Genomic DNA, 19,055 nt, shown 5'->3' with positions numbered 1-19,055 from the left:
TGTCGGTGATCAAGCTCATAGGGTTAGTCAGTCTCGTCGGCCACTTTCCCCTTCAAGAGACGCGTCGCGTCGCGGCTCTATTGGCTCGCGTTCAATACTCCCATCAAGGCAAGATTCGAAAGAACGACGCTTGTGATACATACATGAAGTTATAGCACCATCTCTTGGAAATTGAACCTGTATGAACGGCAGAACAAAGCGACTTGGAAAGTGATACAGGCGGAAGAATGGTCGGACAGGCTAGTAGCAGCAGCGCTGGTGAGGCTGCGGAGCCCGCCGGACTGTACAAACCCGTGTCCAAGCTCAAGTCAGGCTTCAAGGCGCCCTCAGTGATCAATCGCTCCAACTACCTCGCTTCAGGCGGACCAAGCGCCGCTGCCACTCCGAGCCTTGTTGTCAGGCTCAAGCGCCGCAAGCTTGATTCGGGAAGCACTCCTACGATACCAGAGGACGAAAATTGTGTTGCGCTTCCGCAGGCAACAGGCACTCCATCAAGGCAGCCATCGTACCCTTCCGGCTCTGCGGTCAAGCATACAGAGAGCAACGGGTTCGATGTATACTCTTGTACCTGGCGCAAGCCTCAATTCAGAAAGCACAAGACGTGGGATGGGGACGGATACTTGCTAGTATTCAAAGAGTCACAAAGAGCATTACTAAAATGCGCGGACAGCAAAGTAGAGTGAGTACTGCATGCGCATCTTGGAATCGCTAACCGACGTTGAATTCCTGGCTGCCTATGCAATCAAAAGGCTCGCGTCTTCCGACAGGTTCCATCGGGGACCGCTTGTGAATGACGAGGAATTCTCTATGGGAGGCAAGGAAGTGAGTGAATGTACCCGCTCCGTCACAAGGTTCTTTCGCTGAATTGTTGCGTCTTCCCTGGCAGCTTCAAATCTGCGAGCGCGTGACTTATGCCGAATTTAAAGCTGCGATGGGGAAATCTACTAAAGATATTGCAGAAGGTGCTTTAGATTTGCACGCTCCTTCCACACAGTCGACAGCCAGCTATCTCCGAGAGACGATGACGAATTTCATGGCGCCGGCCAAAGTGCCCACTTTTTATTCCAAAGGTGATTTCATGTCTTTTAATTCATGCCATTCTACGGCGCAAGACTGACGGAGTTCTACATGCTTCTCTTGAAGATCCACCAAAGAGAGCGCACGATGACTTGGACGGTGAACCTTCGCATGGGAAGCAGTTGCGCAGCGCCTCGCCTGTTAAATTGGCGGCCGGGATAGCCAACCCTGGTCAAGGCAAGGTTCCACATGCTCGATTCTCAACTGAAAATCAAGATGCCATCATTATGCGGCGGCCAGACGAGGCGCACCAAAAGAGGTTCAACGCTAAGTGGGTTGTCGGTGATGAATAGCTGCGAGGCATCACTGCTAATGCTATGCTCTCTGCAGGGGGTTGCCCATTGTCGACGTCGTTATTGACCCGCACGTCGGTAAGCATCTTCGCCCACATCAAGTCAAGGGCGTCAAGTTCCTGTACGAGTGTGTGATGGGAATGAGGGAAGATGGAAACGATAGCCAAGGGGCCATCCTGGCGGACGAGATGGGCTTGGGCAAAACCCTGCAGACCATCACTCTCATTCACACGTTACTCAAGCAAAGCTGCTACTACCAGCCGAAATCCTGGACCATCCAAAAAGCACTCATAGTCTGTCCTCTATCGCTAGTCAAGAATTGGAGACGCGAATTCCGGAAGTGGCTCGGCAACTCTGCCATCAATGTGCTGTGCATCGACGGCGACAAGAGGGTGTCCATCAAGAGCTTCCTTTATTCAAAGTCTTATCACGTCATGATCATCGGCTACGAGAAGCTGCGAAGCTGCATGGACCAACTCAAGGATGCACAGCCGCCAATCGACCTGATCGTGTGCGATGAGGGGCACCGTCTCAAGTCTAAGGACGCGAAGACGACCAAGATGTTCCAGGCGCTTTCGACGCCACGGCGCATCATCCTGTCCGGCACACCGATCCAGAACGATCTGTCTGAGTTCTTCAACATGGTCGACTTTGTAGCGCCAGGTCTCCTCGGCACGTATGCCACGTTCAAGCGCGTCTTTGAAGAGCCGATCATGAAGAGCCGCGTGCAGAACTGCGGGTCCAAGGCGATGCAAGAGGGGCGAGATCGTAGCGAGATGCTCAAAAAGGCTACGGACGACATTATTCTGCGCCGGACCGCAGACCTGCTCTCTGAGTATCTTAAGCCCAAGACGGAGATGGTAGTCTTTTGCGCTCCTTCGCCGGTGCAGCTGCACATCTACGGGCAGATCGTCGGATCCCAAGAAGTCAAGGCTAGCGTGGGCGCCGGTACCTTTGGTAATCCTTTGCCTCTCATTTTGACACTTCGTAAACTCTGCAATGCACCTCAACTGCTCATCAAGGCTGCAGGCTTGGCGCGCGGCACGGACGAGGAAGTCAGCCCGTTCATCCCAGAGGATGCCCTTGAGGCGTTGAAACAGCCCGGTATTCGCGACGCCAATGTCAGCGGAAAGCTCACAACGTTAGACCGCCTGCTCAAAGCGATCCACAAGACGACCGACGACAAGGTTGTAGTCGTTTCGAACTTCACCAGTACACTGGATATCATCGAATTTCTTTGCGAGCGGCGAGGTTGGCCCTTGCTCAGGCTCGACGGAAAGACCAAGACAGAGACGAGGCAGGAACTCGTCAATGAATTCAACCGCAGTCCTGCGTCCTCCTCGTTCGTCTTTTTGCTCAGCGCCAAGTCTGGCGGCGTCGGACTCAATCTGATTGGAGCGAACCGGCTTGTGCTGTTTGACAGTGACTGGAATCCCTCCACGGACAAGCAAGCTATGGCGCGGATTCATCGCGATGGGCAAAAGAAGCCTTGCTTCATCTATCGCATGCTGTTGGCCGGTACGATGGATGAGAAGATCTATCAGAGACAGTTGTCCAAAATCGGGCTCAGTGACTCGCTCATGGATGCTGGAACGGGCTCCAGCAGTAAAGCATCCGACACCTTCTCCCCCGAAGAGCTGCGCGACATTTTCACACTGCACAAAGACACACCGTCGCTCACGCATGATCTATTGCAGTGCGAGTGCAGCGGCAACGGGGTCATCAATGTCCCGGACGTCGTGGATGAGGACATGGATGGGGAGGATGAGGAGGAAAATGCACAGCAAGGGTTTGTGATGGTTTCGCAGTATGAAACCAATGAACTTATCAAGGTGAGTGCAACCAGGCATGAAATCCTTGATACATGTCTGATAAGGACGTCGGCTAACCCGCAGGCGAGCAAGGACAAGCGTGCAAGGCTCTCGGCACTCTTCAGCTGGGGTCATTTTGACTGCAAAGCAGCAGATGGACTTCGAGATTCGATGATACAACGGTTGATCGAGCGTCAGAACCGAAAAGCCGGAGCAGATGGTGGCTCGCAACCCAATTTGCCAGCCAACCCAGCTGCAGCAGCACGTCCGTGCATGTCTCTTCTCGAGCAGCTAGATGCAGGAGAGGTATTGAACGCGACTGATCAGGCTGCCTGGCGAGACCACAAGCCGTTTGACGTGACGCAGATGGCGTCCGGAAGCATCTTGCATGTTTTCGAGAAGACGAGCAGCAGCATGACTGGCAAAACAGACGCAGACAAGGAACTTTGAGTAGAACCCCATCCGGGGAAATTAGCATGGTTGCAAGCATAGACACATTTCGTAGTCATTCAACAAGTCATAAGCTCATAATAGAAAGCGCAAAGAATCGATCATAATGCAGCATGCACTTGAGGAGCTCTCTAATTACAACTTCAGCGTGCTTCCGCTGGCAGCTGCGCTGGGTGCGCCTTGATCTTTCACTTGGCCACGGATTGCCTGCTGTGCTGTGCGCTTGCCATCTTTGCCCACGACGCTGACGCCCTGTAGAGAAAAATCAATCAATCGGTGGACCAAATTCATGCACACGTCCTGGAGCGCACTGACCTTGTTGCCGATCAACTTCTTGAGCGCATCGGCCTTCTCCTGCCTGTCGCCGCCCTTGCCCTTGGGCAGCTTAGGCCGCATACCTGCGTTCTGGCGTGCCGCTTCAATCTCCTGTCTGGTACGCTCGATGCGCTCGTTGCGCTTCTTCTTCTGCTTGCGAATGCGGCTGTGCGCTTTTTGCTTTTCCGCTGGCGTCATCTCCTCTTTGGCACCTGCGAAGGACGCGCTGATACGCCCGCCAGCTTGTGGATCGTACACCTCCTCAGGAGCGAGCATGGACGCGCCGTTGGCCGAGGAAGGTATACCAGATTCCATTGACATGGCGGCAACATTCGACAGATTCTGGATCGTAGCTTTGGGCTGTTTGATAGGGAGGACAAACAAGGATCAGCTGCACGCTGTGGTTACGAACAGGAATGAGGTCGCTCACCGCTTTCGGCGTAAAGTGTGCATTGCTGAGCGCATCGAGCTTGTTGAACACGTCGTTGAACAGGCCTTCGATCTCTCGATGCTCCTTTTCGAGCTTGGCGTCTGACTCGGACTGTCGCTTTGGTGCACCCTCCGCTTGGCCTTTTGCTTCGTTGTATTCATCTTCGTAAAGGTCTGCCAAGCTCTTTGAGTTCTTTGAATCGGACAACTCCAGCAGCTTGGAAGGCAAGAAAGGTGTCGCAGAGAGCTGAACACGCTTCTGCACGTCGTCAAAGTTGTTCTCGAGGATGCGGCGTTTAATGAGATCCTCCAGCGAAGACGTCATCTCTTCGGTGACTTGCGGCTTGACCTTGGCCGTATGCTCAAACTCAAGATCCTCCTGGAGGAGGCTGTCGACAGGACGCGCGCGCGAGCCGGCCTCGCCGATCAATGTCCAATCTTTCTTGTCGACGTTCTCACGCTCGAGCTCTGCAATCTCGGCGGCGAGAGCTGCCTGTCGCCGCTCATAGGTCGACATTGATGTGGCCTCCGCGTCTTGCTTGTTTTCGTCGTCGTCTGCGAAGAGGTCGTGGGCGACACGTCGCGCAGTGAAAGATTCTGGATCCTCGGTTGATGCTTGTGACTCCACCTCCTCTTCGTCTTCGATGTCCGCGAGACTGCTCATTTCCTCATCTTCGTCTTCTGATCTGTCTCCTTGGCTCTCCTCGGAGCCCTCTTCCTCCTCACCAGACTCTTGCTCACTCAATCCCTCAAAGGAATCGCTACTGTCCTCTTCCTCTTCTTCTTCTCGCTCCTCGTCTTCTTGACCAAGGCGCTTCTTGAGAAGGTCAAAGACGTTCCCATCGTCGGGGTCGCGTGCGCTGCGAGCCTTTTTGATATGCCGAATCTGAACTTGGTCGTGGAAGCGGATCCTGCGCGAGGAAGACGAGGGCAGCGCGTCGCCTTCGCGCGTTGAACCGCCTGCTGTCGATAGCGGTTCTCTGGCTTTTGCCTTTCCTTTCCTTTTGTCGGCCATGGCGGCGGACGAGGCAGCACATGCGCTGCCCTTGGGAGGCGCAAAGAACTGGTCATAGGTAATATCAGCAGCACCATCGCTCGCATCTTCGTCTGCAAGCTCGTCGTCAGCCAATGCGCCGATGTCTGTAGCGGTGCGTCAAAGAGGACGAGAGTATTAGGTCAGCATTAGCCTGAACACGGCGCTGGGCACACTCCGCTTCGCGCACCTTGGAAAAAATCAAAGTCATTGTCGACTTCGCCGTCTCTGGCCTTTGGCCGTCCACTTGCGCTTGCGCCGCTGCCCTGCTGGCTGGAGGCCCCAGTGCCGAATTCGTTCGAGAGCGTCTGTCGGTTAAAGTCGTCGATGGAGAAAAAGTCGTCGTCGAGGACGGGATGACGCTTCTTTCCTGCACCTGCTGCTTGGCCGCCGTCGTGCGAGGGCGATGATGCGTCCTCGTCGAGACGGTCCAAGAGAGATGCCTGTGGGGTGGGTCGGCTGGTGTCGCCTGCATCCCCTCCTTGCTCCTGAATGTCCTCCTCCTCGCCATCGTCTTCGACTTCGTCATCATCATCGTATTCCAGCCCTAGCAGCGATGACGCAAGAAGGTTCTTCTTTTTCAACTGCTCCTCTTCGGTCTTGAGTGGCTCAATGATGATCCGCGACGCTTCCTCCTCGTCGCTCAGGTCCGAAGCGCCAGGGAAGCCCTCCTCGTCGGGCTCGTCGTCGCTGTATTCCTCATCTTCAGAAACTGAGAAGGCATCTGCGTCGTCATCCTCCTCATCTTCGTCATCGTCATCTTGTCCTTCCATCATTTCATTTACGGACACACCACCGCCTTGACGACTGCGCTGTGCGGCGCGCAGCTTCCGGAATTCCTTGGGCTTGAAGCCAATCGCCCTTAGCTCGGCATCCGTGAGGCCATCGAGCTGCGCAAGCTCTTCCTCCGTCGGCTCGTCGTCGTCCTCGTTGCTTCCGTCCCCCATATCCTCATCTTGGCCGTCACGGGCCGCGCGCAGACGATCACTCTCGCCTGCCCCATCGCCATCGTCATCCTCGTTCTCATCATCGTCGAAATTAGCCTCGCTGATGATGACGTCGCAGACTTTGGCGATCTTGGCATGGCGTAGCTCGAGCTGCTCCCAAATCTGCAGCGCCTCCAAGCGATCGCGCTGCTCGCGTTGCGCTGCATCTCCGGCAGCCGGGGCGGAAGGTGCAGGTGGAAGGTAGAGCTCCGTCAGCGGAGTGGCTTCGTAGAATGAGTATGGGTCCGCGCCGTTGACAACTGATCCAGCGCCGTCAGAGGCATCGCGCTTGCGCTTCTTTCCATTGGTGTGGCTGTCGGCAGAGGCTCGTGTGACACGCTTGCTTATCCGGTCAAAGTCGGGTTTCGTGGCTTGTAGAAAGGCGCGGATCGGCTCGAGCGATGCAGCCTCCGATCCGGTGCCTGGTATCAGAAGACAAACGTCAACAAGCAAGAAGGGACTTGAAAGGAGGGGAGAGCAGACGCACCTTGGTCAAAGAACCATTTGACTGCGGCCTTCGCACTGCTCTTCAGCGGTTCTTGCGTTTGCATGCGCTCGTTCTCAGCGGCGCTGGGAGAGGGACCACCAATTCGGGAGAGGAGGCCAGCATAGTCTTCTGGGTGCAGTGCCGTTCTGCGAGTGAACTCCTGGACGGACGCGGGGAGCAATGATGCCGAAGAAATTTGTTGCGTGCCGCAAGAGGGCATAATACCGTCGATGCTGCAATTTGGATCCGGCGCGCCAATCACAGACGCGCTTGTGCCAGCCTCAAGCACCGTCATGTCTGCTCTCTTCGCCGTCAGTCGGGCTGTTGTGCTATCTCCTGTGCCACTGTCGTCGAGGTGTGAACGCAAGTACACGCTTGTATCGGATGGCTGATGTTCTTTCTGGCTGCACCTGCAGGGCAAAAAATTGGGCGAACCGCAGCGGAACCACAGACTCTGTACGCATTCTCGGCCGAAAAGAATCGATGAGAAAGAACCGAAAAAGGAGGGGAAAAGAAAGAATGCTTCTCTCCTTATATGTAGCCTGTCCGGGAGGTGCCAGTAGAATCGATCGTAATCTAAGTGCATGTCTACATACAAGAGGAGGCATTCGATGGATAGGTCGCTCAGGGCAGGCGACCGTGTGCCGGAGGGGAGCTCGCTCACCGGGGCGACAACGCGGGCTCGGCACAGGCAGTCCACCTGTCCATTCATCAGCGAGGCCGCCCAAGCAAAGCAAGAGCTTGAGAGCAGCCCTCACCAGCGCGTACGAGTACATCTATCCGGTCCACCCTTTAAGCGCGTCAGATCCGAGCGAATGTCAGAGAGGGTAGCAGAGTAGATGCTGGTCAGCGTGCTTTTTGGAGAGCATGTAGCAGGCTTGCAGACAAGCAGGGCCCGGGGGGCGACTACCGCAGCAATATGTTTCTCCTGCTGCCCGACTGCCGATGGGTGACGTCCTGGAAATTGGCATGTAAGGGGGTTGCTGCTGGTGAGTATAGATGGCGCTTGCTGGCGATGCCGTCTCCCCTCCCACGGACTGACTCTACTTGTGCATAACGAGAGACGCGAGCGTGTCATCACTGGCTTGCGTGGTGAACGGGTGTGCACCGGAAGAGAGCCTGACAGATTCAGGTTGTACTAGTGATTTTTTTTAAAAAGAAAAAAAGAAAAAAGGCTATCGTGCGAGAGAGAGGTGAACGACGTGACAAACGGGAAGGGGGGCGGTGCGTTTGGACTCTCGCTCGTCTGTCAGTCACACCGCGGCGGCACGCCCGTGTAAAAATTCTTTATTTTCGCTGCCTGTGTACCATATCTGGACTGCATGCACGCACCATACGAGACGCGATGAAATATGATGTTATACTGTGCATATGTGCGTATGTATGTATGTGTGTCAGCGGCTCCCCTTGTGCAAGTATCAGAGGGAGTTCGGACTTCGATGGATTTGAATTCCCTCGATTCGTCCTTTCGCAGAGTTCTGTACAAAGACTAGGTGGTACTGGGAAGACACGTCTCCCCACCACGGGGCAGAGAGGCAGGCGAACAGTCCAACTCGCTTCCTCACCCGGGCCCTGGCCTGAGCTGGGTTGTGGCTTGCGAGGACTGGACGACTTGCACAACCTGCCACATCACAGTACAAACGAGAAAAAGGGCGCGGAGGTGTGTCACACGAGCTGGAAAATGGGACTCCCCTGGTGTCCTTCTGCTTGCGATCGATTGGTATGTCCGTTTCCCATCTATCATTCATACATGCACGCGTACCTCTTCTTACATCAACATCGACAGAAATTAGCGCGAACATGCGTGCGAGGGGAGACGGCGGCACCTCGTTCTATGCAGAATACAGAAGTCTGAACATATCATCCCCTCCTTACACCTCATTCTCCTCCCCCTTATCCCTGCCCGAGCCCGAGCGCGCGCAGACACTCCCGTCAGTGCGACCTCCACCGCCCACCCTGGAGCCGTCATCATAGCACACGATGGGCAGCTGGAGCAACGGTGCCGCCGCCGCGGGCGGCGCAGCGGCAGCGGGTCCAACTAGGCCGACAACCTCCAGCAAGTTCTCCGGCCTGCTCCGCTCCGCCGGCCGCAAGAGCAGCGAGAACCTGCGGAGAAAGCTGGGTAAGAATGTGAGTGCAGCCGAGTGTATCAGAGCAAGTGACATCCTGGCTCCCTCCCGCTGGCATCCACTTGATTCCCCTCCCCCTGGGCGCCCTGTTTCGGGCTTCCCGCGTTGAGTCTTTAAGCTAACATACACATACCCCTTTTTCGCCGCGCTTGTATACAGCCCTCGCAGCCCTCTCTGCATAGCGATCATGCACAGCAGCACTACTTGTACCACGACGGCAGCGGCGACGCAGCGGGAGCCCCGCCGCCCGTACCCGGCGTGCCCGCCCACCTTTCCCAATGGCACCACTCGCAGTCCCAGCTTAGCCTCCACTCAGCCCACGGCAGCGACCCCTCCAACAGGCTGAGCTTGAGCGGCAGCGTTCGCGTCGCGGGAGGCGGCGGTGTCAACCGCAACAAGGCCCTGCCGCCTGTCGCGCCGTCGTCGCGTGCCTCGCGCCGCTCATCGGAAGTCGAAGACGGTGCCAGCAGCGGCGCGGCGGGCCAGCCTGCGCCGAGCCTCAGCCTCCGCACCTCGCGCCCCAGCTCAACCGGCTCCCTGCGCAGGCCTGCGCCTCAGTACAACGAGAGCGAGTTCGTCGCCCCTGCCAGTGACTCGGACGCAGCGCGTGGCAAGGCCGCGCGCGTAAACGGCGGTGCCGGTGCGGCCGCAACAGACCAACGCGAGTCGGACGCAGTGCCGCCCATGCTGTCCGAGAGCGTCCTGCGCCAGCTGTCCGAGGCACAGCAGTCGCTCAACAACTGCCAACTGCAGCAGCAGCAGCAAACCGGCTCGATGCGCTCCGGCGCGCCGAGCGACACGGCAAGCGGCAAGCGGCGCAAGAGGCTCTCCATCAGCTCGCTCAGCCAGCGCGCCGGCCATACCAATGGTATTGCCAGCACTAAAGGCATCTCCAGCACTAACAGCAGTGCCGGCGTGCAACAGCTCTCCCACAACAATCGCTCCACCGTCATCAGTGGCGGCGGTCACAACAGTGCCGGCAGGGGCGACGGCAACACGATCGCGCAGCTCTATGCCGTCTTCGGCCTCCCGAAGGACCCGTCCGTTTGGACGCTCGCAGAGGAAGACTGCGTCAACGGTGTCCACCACGTTGACGGCGCCGTCGGCCGCTTCTGGCGGCCCGAGGTGCTCGGTTGCTCCATCTGCCCGTCGCCGTCAGAGGTGCTCGCGTCCGATGAGGCTGGGGGCCATAACATCAACACCAATAGCAGCAGCAGTAGTAGCAGTAGCAGCAGTCGACCCGGCAGCTCCCGTGGTGGCGCGGGCGACAAAAGGTCGCAGCAACACCAACACGACGCAAATGGCCGCAGCAACAAGCCGGTCAACCCCAAGTTCCTTGAGATGGCCGACGGCATGGGCGGCATCGAAAAGGCCGAGACGGCGCGCGTGCTCTCCAAAGCGCTCAAGCTCTCCTTCACCCGCGAAATCGAGATCATCTCTGGACACGCCAGCTACCCGCCCATGTCGACCACACACACGTTCAGCTTCAGCGTGCCCACCATCCGCACCGGTCCGTCCGCCGGCGCGCCCGGCGCCAACGGCAGCGTCCTCGGTGTCTCGGTGCAGAACAAGACCGGCTCCAGCAGCAACGGCGTCGGCGAGGGCTTCAAGGGTGGCAGCGGCCTTGGCCTCCACCGCGGCGGCTACAGCTACAGCAGCGGTTGCGCTGGACCGGGCGGCGGTGACGACGACAGCACATCATCGGCCACGTTCTACGGCGTCGTCCTCACCGTCTGGAGCGCCGCAGACGAAAAGCGCACGCGCGCCATCAAGCGAGAGCTCCAGCGCGCGCTCAGGCAGCGCAACGGAAGCGCCATCAGCGAACCTGCGAGCAAGCGCAACAGCAGCGCCGCCAAACAGCAGAAGCAGCAGCGCGGTGGCTTCTGCGGCGCCGAGTCGGAGGACTATTCCGCCAACGAGGACGATCCGACCGGCGAAGGGTTCAGTCTGTTGCCAGCCAACAATGCGTTCTTCATGCCGTACGCGATCTGCATCGTCTCGCGCTTCCCGATTTACAACTTGCTCCGTGACCTCGACACCGCCGCGTGGGGGCGCTACAGCCGCAACATCGAGAAGCACAACCAGACCATGTCGGCTATCCTGCGTCACCCAGCGCCGCGCATCGGTGAGACATTCAATATCCAATCGCCGGACGAGGACGTGGACTTTGTCTGCACCTTTCCCGGCGCGCTCGAGTGGGGGCGCGGCCTCATCGGGATCGACTTTGCCATGTGGCCACTGTTCAAGACGCTCTCCGTTGACAACATCCTCACCATCTGTGAGCACGCGCTCGTGCCCACCGGCCGCGTCCTCTTTTATTCGCGCCATCCGGCCCTGCTGGGCGTTGCCGTCGAGACGATCAAGTACCTCGTCGAGCTGCGCGGGTGGAAGGGCGTCTCCAACCAGATCTGTCACGCGCGCGACGTCAAGATCTACCTCGAGGACCCCGGCTCGTGGATCATTGCGATCAACACTGAGCTCCGCAGCATCGTCCGCCCCGCCAAGCAGGTCTGCGTCGTTGACCTCGACATCAACTTCGTCAACTGCCCCAACCCGCCGCCTGGCGTGCCGTCTACCAAGGGCCTTCGCGAGCGCAGGCGCAAGCGCCTCCAGGGCGTCTTTGGCTCCCTCGCGCCAGAGTACATGCCCCCGCGCGAATTCATCGAGGCCTACCCCGGCGGGCGCTTCCGCCCGCTGAGCAACATCTCTTCGCGCACCACGCAAAGCCCGTACGACCGGCTCGACCCGCCCATCTGGTGGGACCAGGGTACCATCGTCAGCGCTTTCGATAAGGCGCTCCAGGAGACGTCGCGCTCGAGCTTCATGCAGAAGGTTCTCAAGCGCTCCGCCGTCAAGCACCGCCTCCAATCGCAGGCGGAGCTCGACACGATTCTCGCGCTCCGCAGACGTGCCAGCACCTTCGTCGACGCGCGCGACGGCCTCGAGAATAAGATTGGCCGCCTCAACAAGCGCCTCGCTTTCCTCTTGAGCGAGAGCGACATGTGGAAGATGCAGTTCGAGAAGATCCAGCAGCTCGTCGACCGCCTGACCAAGGAGGCCACCGACCTTCGCATAAAGGTCGACCGCGAAAGAAGAGAGTCTCGCCGTCTTAGTAGCACGCTCGCCCAGAGGGACATGGAGCAGGTCCAGCTCCAGATCCAACTCAAGGGTGCGTCCGCGCAAATTCGCTCTCTCCTTCGTTCTGACGCTGATCTTGCTCTTGCCCTGTTTTTCGTCCGGTTGTGCAGAGACCGAGGCGGCTCGCGAAAAGGCCAAGGCAGACCTCGCGCGCATGCAGACCGCCATGGAGTCGCTCGAGGCAGAGAGGGAGAGTATGATGGACGAGATCCGCAACGTCCTTGCGGGCACCGGCGAGGACCTCGCCTTCCTCTCGCGCTTCTCGCTGCTCTCCGAAAGCAACTCGCGCTCCAGCAGTCCGTCCGGCAGCGCCATGACCCACGGCTCCAACCTGAGCCCCTCGCAATCGGCCGACTATATCGCAAAGAGCCGTGCACTCGCCGAGCAGCGTCTGGCCATGCATGGCGGCAAGTTCTCCAGTCTCTCCTCGGCCCACAGTCACGCTAGTAGCGATGCAGTTCACAAGACAAGCATACACCGAATTCGTAGCACGGACAATATCAAGGACGAGACTCGATCCGCGCAGAATCACTTCCCTGATGACCAGATGAATTATGGTACGTGCTTTTCATGCGACATCGAGCGCGCATGGAGGAGAGCTGGATGCTCATATCTTCCCACACATTGCGCTTTCCAGAAATTCAACAACGCACATCGGTCGTCACGAGCCAGATCAGCAAGATCCAGCAGCAGCTCGAAAGCACGCTTTCTAACCTGGAAGGCAGGAGGTCCAGTATGAACGAGCGTGGCGCTCGTCGCCGCGGGTCATCCTCCTCCATCAGCAGTCGCTACGAATACAGCAGCACCCCACTGCGCGATGGCAGTGCCTCCAGCATTGGCCATGCATCTGGCTCTGTCGCTGGCGACAAGGCAGAGGCCAAGTACGACGCGGTCGAGTCCATATCGGGGCAAAAGGGAAGAGATGGTCTGCCGCCGAAGAACGCACGGCGTACCGGTACCGCTTTGGAGGTTGGTTCGATCGGTCGCTCCGCGGTTCCCCCGTCCGTCAAGTCGCCTCCACGACAGAAGGAGCCTGAGAACGCCTGGAAGGAGCTTGCCAACACACCCAAGAGCGGCATGGCCATGTCTCCCGCTGATTCAAAGGACTCGCTCGGCAATAACTTCAACCCCATTGCCCGTTCCAATGGTCGTGCTCCTTTTGACAAGGGCAAAGGTCGCACAGTCGAGTCCGGCAGCGAGTCGGATGGCGGACAGCAAGCGGCCAGCAAGTCATCGGCTCCTACGTCGCCAAGCGATGCACCTGCTTCACAATACACTTCCACCCCTCCTACCACGGTCGCCGGAACCAGCGACTTTGACACCTGGTCCAGCACGGGAAAGTAGAGTCAATCGACACGCGCCACCGCATACGTCTCTACTGAATTATTCCCTGCTCGACCTTCGCCTCCCACCTGTACTCTACTCTGCCTCAAGCATCTCCCTTTCTCAACTCGTGGGACGGATATCTATCGCGTCACCCGAGGATCACACATCACAGCCGGTTCTTACATGCTGACTTCACATACCCCTGGCCGTATGGTCTTGTAACGGAGGTCCTTTCATCTTAATTGCACTGTAGATTTTTGCCTTCCCACCCTTCCACCGACCGCTGGTTTGCCACCTCGAAACTCTTAATTGAAATTCTAACCACCCACCCGTTCGTAAAAAAGATGCCTTCTGACCTATGGAAGGAGTCATCCACACACCCTGGAAGCTTCCTTGCGCGGTAATCTGCGCCTAGGGTGCGGCATGCGGGTCAGGTTCCAGTGTATGCAGCATGGCGGGGAGTCTATGCATCGATCGCTCCTTGTAAGCAGACCCAGATGCGACGATCTCGGCGAGTGAGCAATCAAAGACGCTTATGCTTGGCACAATCAACGTGAAGGCGCAATCGAAGGCAGTGGGAGTGCAACGGTTACGACTGATGCCAGAGCTACAAGGACCGTTACCCTGCTGCTGGTATATGCACTTTCTTTCCATGTAATACAAGCAATCATCAGAAACACGAGTGTCACACCCTATTCGGAACGATAGGCACAGTACAGGAGCCGTAGAGGACCTTACTCGCTCAAGCATGTGAAGGGCCGATGAAAGCGTTCCACTCTGTACGTAGACAAGCAGATCCGGGGTCTCAGAGAGAGAACCTCCGAAGAGAGGCGAGCTTGCGAGCTTTCCAGAAGTGCGCATCCCATTGCGGCGGAGACAAGAATAAGGAGATCAACTTCTTTTGTGGCAGGCTTTTCGCAAGACTCAAAATGTATCCGACAGATACAAGGAGGCCGTAATTTAACTGGGTGGAAGCTGAGCGGAATTTACTCGAGCAGGCCGCCGAGAAGCTGCATGACGCGCTCCTGTCTGGCAATATCTGCTTTGTGTGTCGAACAAAAGAAGCAAGGCACGCCTAATTCTTGCAGATGCTTCTGCTGACTGCTCCTCAGTTCGTCCCAACGCTTTAGGATCTTGCGATCGTATGCAGCAGCATTCGCCTGGACCAGCGCAGAACTGAGGAAAGGTCACTCTCGTTAGAAGAATCGTTCAGGTCGAGCATAGCAACTACTCACCCTGGACCTCGCAAGTGTTCGCCACGTTCCCCCGTAAGCTTCAGCCTTCCAGCGAGGAGTTCATCCTCCAGAGCATCTTGGTCCCGTTTAAGCTGCAAAAGAGCGGCAAGGAACGTCTCGTCCTGTGCCAAACGTGTCAAAGTCGGGAGGGCTTGAGCGAATGTGAGGTTGCGTAAATCTTTGACTGGCGTAGGAGCCGGACCGCCTCGAAGGGAGGGGTTGGCTTGCGTGCCTGTAACATTGCTCGTGGGGATCTGTTTCGGTTCCGGAACCGATGCTACGGGAGCTCTGCTCAAGATCGATCCTGAAGTCGGCGCATGTTGGGGCAGAGAGGATCGAGCTTGCGTAGCTTGTGCGATCTGGTCAGCGGGACTAAATGCACTTGCCCTGCTCTTTCCCCCTTTTGGCACATAGCCGTCCTCTTCGCGGTCGTCGCCGAGCCCTTGAAAGCTCAGGGGCTTTCCTCGCACATCTGAGCTGCTACTGCAGCTTACATGGTATCCATGTGGCTCAAAAGCGCTACTATATGCGTGCCCAGCATATGAACGAGCGCTGTTGGAACTGCCAGCAGAGTATCGGGGGGCTAGCGCGGTATTCGAAGTAGTGCCAGTCGAGTCTTGCGTCGAGCGCAGAAGTTCGAGCAGCGCTTTCACCCCCGCAGGATCATCGATGGACGCAGCCGAGAAACCGGACATGATACTGCGAAAGCGCTCATCGCTGCAGCGTAAGGCAAGCTGGACTTGTACATAGAACGCCCGCAACGATCAGTCACAATTGGTTGCGAAGTTTTGAAGTCCGTTTCAAACGACGTGTTGCGTGTTCACGCGCGCCCACGAGTCTCTAAGCTCCACCGATGGGTGGCGAATGGCATGGTCACGTGACCTGGCGCGTGTAGATGTTGCTCGGCACAAAGCACTCAACACCCATGACAGGTAATGACGAGCCGGGGGGGACCTTGATGGAGTTCATGCTCCACTGTTGTCCAACGTCAACGCCTCCGTGCTCGGTCAACACTATCCAGCATCTGCAGGCCATATCCATCTCCTGCAAGACCCATAATTACGTCGTTGTCGAATGGCTCCCGGTGATGCAAGCTCCGGGGCAATCTGTGATTGGCCACCAGCGACGGCCTTCGCACGCTCGAGGCCCGTCGCATGACGACTTGGCCCCAGGAATGCAGCCCTCGCCGTCAAAACGCCATGCAAGCGGCGCCCACAAGCCCTCTCAGCCAGCTGGAAATCCAAATGGAGAATCGAAGGCAGCAGCTCGCGCCCCACTCATGTCGCCAACGTTGCTTCCGGTAGGCGACAAGGAAAACAGCCCTCATCCAAATTCCCCTGCCATGGACCGCTTTGTATTTCCGAGCGGACACAGAGAGCAGCTTCTATCTCTCTTCAGTGAGACGCAAGTAGTCGGATCTTCGCCGTTCGCGCACCCTCATCAGCATCAGTATGATTACACACAGCTACAAAGGCCGCAGCCACAGCCGCTGACGAGCGTCCAGCGAGGCCGAGCCACTAGAAAGGAGCCCCTCAAGACCGGCGACGAGGAACGGACACCTTTGTCACCGAAGAAAGTGAAGAAGGGAAGAAGCAAAAGCAGGCAGCGCCAAGCGAGCGGTGCAGCTGACTTCACCGACGGAGACATGCTGGCGCACTCTAGAGTGACATCAAACAGCCAACCGAGCAAGGACGTCATCGACGCTGATTTTGCCAATCTTTTGGTAAGCTGTTCTGTGAGAGCGGCGTGATGGGCGTGGGGCTGATGGTACCTGTGCATTCTCAGAACCAACTTGAAGTGTCACAGTCTCTGCGAGGGAACTTGGTTTCCTTGGATGCCTCCGTGAAGCTTAGCATGCTCAAAGGCAAGGAGACGCTCACGCTGGCTTCGCTTGGTTTTGGCCCTACAATCCGCCCTGGAAGTCCTAACAAGAGTCGTACTCCCAGCGCATTTTCCGGCATCAAGAAAAGCTCGAGCAGCAGCACGGCTGGCGGCCTGTCAACAATGAGCCCTTCCTCGTCTGCAGCTGATGGTTTCGGTATCTCGATCAATATGATGTCCCCTCCTCTGTTATCCACAACGCCCAAACTTGCGAGCTCAGCTGCATTGGGCACTGCTAGACTGCGGACAAACTCGTTCTCCTCACTGCTGCCGGGGGGAGGCTTTTCCGCCAACAGCACCAGCAGCAATAGCAAAGAGACCCCATCTCACTTTGCAACATTACTCAAAGCGAATGATGCAAGCCTTATCGACGTTTCCAAGGTCAAGCGCATGCGCGCTGTCCTAGCCAGCGAGTCGCCTTCCTGGATTGCAGAGTTCGCAACCGAGCATGATGGATACAGCGCCATGCTGACTAGGACAAAGGAGTTGCTGGATATGGAATGGAGATCGGAACAGCACGACGACCAACTGCTTCACGAACTGCTGCGGTGCTTTGTGGCTCTTAGCACGAGCGATGTGAGTGGGGCCGAATGTGCTTGATCTGGGAAAAGGGTTGAGGCTGACACTGTTCGCCATCGTCCATTCAGCGCGGCAGAAGCGTCCTACAGTCCCATGCCCCTGCGCCGTTCGTAGGCCTGGCCGATTTGCTCTTCTCAGAGAAAAAGCCGGGCGACCTGCCAACGCGCAAGCTCATCGTAGATCTGTTGACCATCTTTATACAGCTAGATCTATCTGAGCAATGCTGCGATTCCACCTCGATAACTAACACACGGCAGCGCTCATCATGTCTCTCTGAAGCGCAGGACCGCTCAACCTCTCGCCTGTCTCTCGCCGAGCAACTTCTCCTGGCGCTTCTCCACAATCCACGGGACCCAAGTAAGGAAGCGCTCGTCGACTTTATCTCGGCGACCCACACTCCACGGCCTTTTAAGACATATGTTCTCGAACTCAGCGGAGTGGCGAGAGACTACTTCTGGATCTTTTGCCATGGGCAGAATCGATATTGGAGACTCGAGGAGATCAATCCAGCGGAGATTGAAGGACCCAAGGTGCCGGGTGGCATGACTGGTGGTGTCGAATTTGAGGCGATGACATACCTCGTGAGTTGCCCTCCGTAGCTTAGCGAGGGGCAAGGAATGCGCTGACAGTAATTGCGTGCACAGGCGGCCCACCTGCGATTGATGAACATCCTCGGCCGTACGCTCCTGCAACGGACCACCGCGCGGAGTACCGCGGCCTATCAATTCTACACATCGTTGTTCGATTCTGGTATCGAGCGTCTGCTTGCCGTGCTCAGGCGAGCAAGTCAGGTGTACTACCAGCACATGCATCTCGAGCTAGCGCGGCTCTTCGCTCTCGCCGAACAGAGTGGATTCAACATGCCAGCAGGGTTGAGGATATGGCATGCGAGCGCCAGCAGCAGCGGCGCACCCATGCTCGACATGCAGATCGGGCGCAGCCGTGAATCCGGCAGTCCGGCAAAGGCGCTGGCTCAGGCGCCGGCAGAAAACAAGAGGCGGGCCCATGCACGGAACAAGAGCGAGGACACAGAGCACAAGCCACGCCCGCGGAGCCCATATCCCTCGCAGCATGCCAGAAGTAAGACCGAGGCAGATGCAAAAGAGACGACCACAGCATCTGTCGACGACACGATCTTTCAAATGGTCAGCCCTGTTCTCGCGCATGCGCCGTCTCTGCCTCCTCGGCCGGCAGCATCGCCGCCGAAGACGGAACGAGAAGCCAGCCTGGTGGCGAGCGAAAGCGATGCGGATGAAGACACGTCACTCTCGCTCATGGCGGCCGTCATGTTTCCTCGCATCGCAGCTTCGACGTCACCTCCTGGTACAACGTCATCGATAACAGATGGCTTTACCAGCCCGGCACACGCATCGTCTGTCTCCACCACGGGTTCGACTGCTGCCGTGCCGATACCGGCAGCGCCCATCCCAGCGCTCACACCACCCTCAGCAGCCGATGCACCGCGCTTTCCCAACCCTTACGCGAGCGCGAGAGGGCCAGGCAACACCGCCAGCTCACACACGGAACCTGCGGGTGCTACGGCAAGTTTGATGGACGCATTCTCGCCGACAATCACTTCGCCGCAGTCAGGCTCTGCTGCTGGGTTCAGTGCTGGATTTGGCTTGGCCCCTCCTCAGAGGACGATAGGGCAGAACTCGCTAGTCGGCAGCGCCATCCGGCAGTGGGAGCAGCGTGCGGCGTCCATATCTCCTTCTGCTTTACACAACCCCCGAGGAGGCGGGAATCCTCTCCCCCTCCCACCCTCGCAGCACCATGGTTCTGCAGCGTTGGCAAAGGGCCAGCGCTGACAAGCTTCAGCCACCTCCGCAACCTCTGCGTCAGCTATCGAGGTGGGTTAACCGGCAGTTGGCACGAATGGAATGATC

The 19,055-nt window shown here is 57.6% G+C and overlaps 6 protein-coding genes across 6 annotated transcripts; 3 read left to right on the top strand and 3 right to left on the bottom strand.

The window, feature by feature from the left end:
• Positions 1-180: 180 nt before the first annotated feature.
• Positions 181-3,731, top strand: K437DRAFT_275613 (uncharacterized protein). The gene is made up of 6 exons (XM_013386078.1): positions 181-679; positions 750-822; positions 887-1,070; positions 1,144-1,348; positions 1,408-3,202; positions 3,266-3,731. Exons 1-6 carry the CDS (start codon positions 228-230, stop codon positions 3,629-3,631), a joined length of 3,075 nt encoding a protein of 1,024 aa, XP_013241532.1. The 5' UTR covers positions 181-227; the 3' UTR covers positions 3,632-3,731.
• On the bottom strand, positions 3,730-7,309 carry K437DRAFT_249873 (Mpp10-domain-containing protein). The gene is made up of 5 exons (XM_013386077.1): positions 6,882-7,309; positions 5,599-6,816; positions 4,377-5,515; positions 3,947-4,306; positions 3,730-3,883 (listed from the first exon to the last, which is right to left on the bottom strand). Exons 1-5 carry the CDS (start codon positions 7,174-7,176, stop codon positions 3,767-3,769), a joined length of 3,129 nt encoding a protein of 1,042 aa, XP_013241531.1. The 5' UTR covers positions 7,177-7,309; the 3' UTR covers positions 3,730-3,766.
• A 1,360-nt stretch (positions 7,310-8,669) lies between these two features.
• K437DRAFT_249870 (uncharacterized protein) lies at positions 8,670-13,740 on the top strand. The gene is made up of 4 exons (XM_013386076.1): positions 8,670-9,011; positions 9,170-12,179; positions 12,259-12,705; positions 12,786-13,740. Exons 1-4 carry the CDS (start codon positions 8,862-8,864, stop codon positions 13,490-13,492), a joined length of 4,314 nt encoding a protein of 1,437 aa, XP_013241530.1. The 5' UTR covers positions 8,670-8,861; the 3' UTR covers positions 13,493-13,740.
• A 29-nt stretch (positions 13,741-13,769) lies between these two features.
• Positions 13,770-14,467, bottom strand: K437DRAFT_182069 (uncharacterized protein). The gene has a single exon (XM_013386075.1). The coding sequence runs from the start codon at positions 14,333-14,335 to the stop codon at positions 13,886-13,888; it is 450 nt and encodes a 149-aa protein (XP_013241529.1). The 5' UTR covers positions 14,336-14,467; the 3' UTR covers positions 13,770-13,885.
• On the bottom strand, positions 14,461-14,891 carry K437DRAFT_227106 (uncharacterized protein; the record flags this gene model as incomplete). The annotated part of the gene is made up of 2 exons (XM_013386074.1): positions 14,461-14,650; positions 14,710-14,891. Coding segments are annotated over 2 exons (372 nt in total), but the record flags the coding sequence as incomplete, so codon positions are not given.
• Positions 14,892-15,988: 1,097 nt separating this feature from the next.
• On the top strand, positions 15,989-18,977 carry K437DRAFT_264181 (uncharacterized protein; the record flags this gene model as incomplete). The annotated part of the gene is made up of 4 exons (XM_013386073.1): positions 15,989-16,432; positions 16,495-17,166; positions 17,238-17,750; positions 17,814-18,977. The coding sequence occupies 4 exons, from the start codon at positions 15,989-15,991 to the stop codon at positions 18,975-18,977; spliced, it is 2,793 nt and encodes a 930-aa protein (XP_013241527.1).
• Between the last annotated feature and the right edge of the window lie 78 nt (positions 18,978-19,055).

Source organism: Tilletiaria anomala (genome assembly GCF_000711695.1).
Source record: "Tilletiaria anomala UBC 951 chromosome Unknown K437scaffold_86, whole genome shotgun sequence".
Lineage (NCBI taxonomy): Eukaryota > Fungi > Basidiomycota > Exobasidiomycetes > Georgefischeriales > Tilletiariaceae > Tilletiaria > Tilletiaria anomala.
This window is presented reverse-complemented; position numbering and strand designations above follow the sequence as displayed.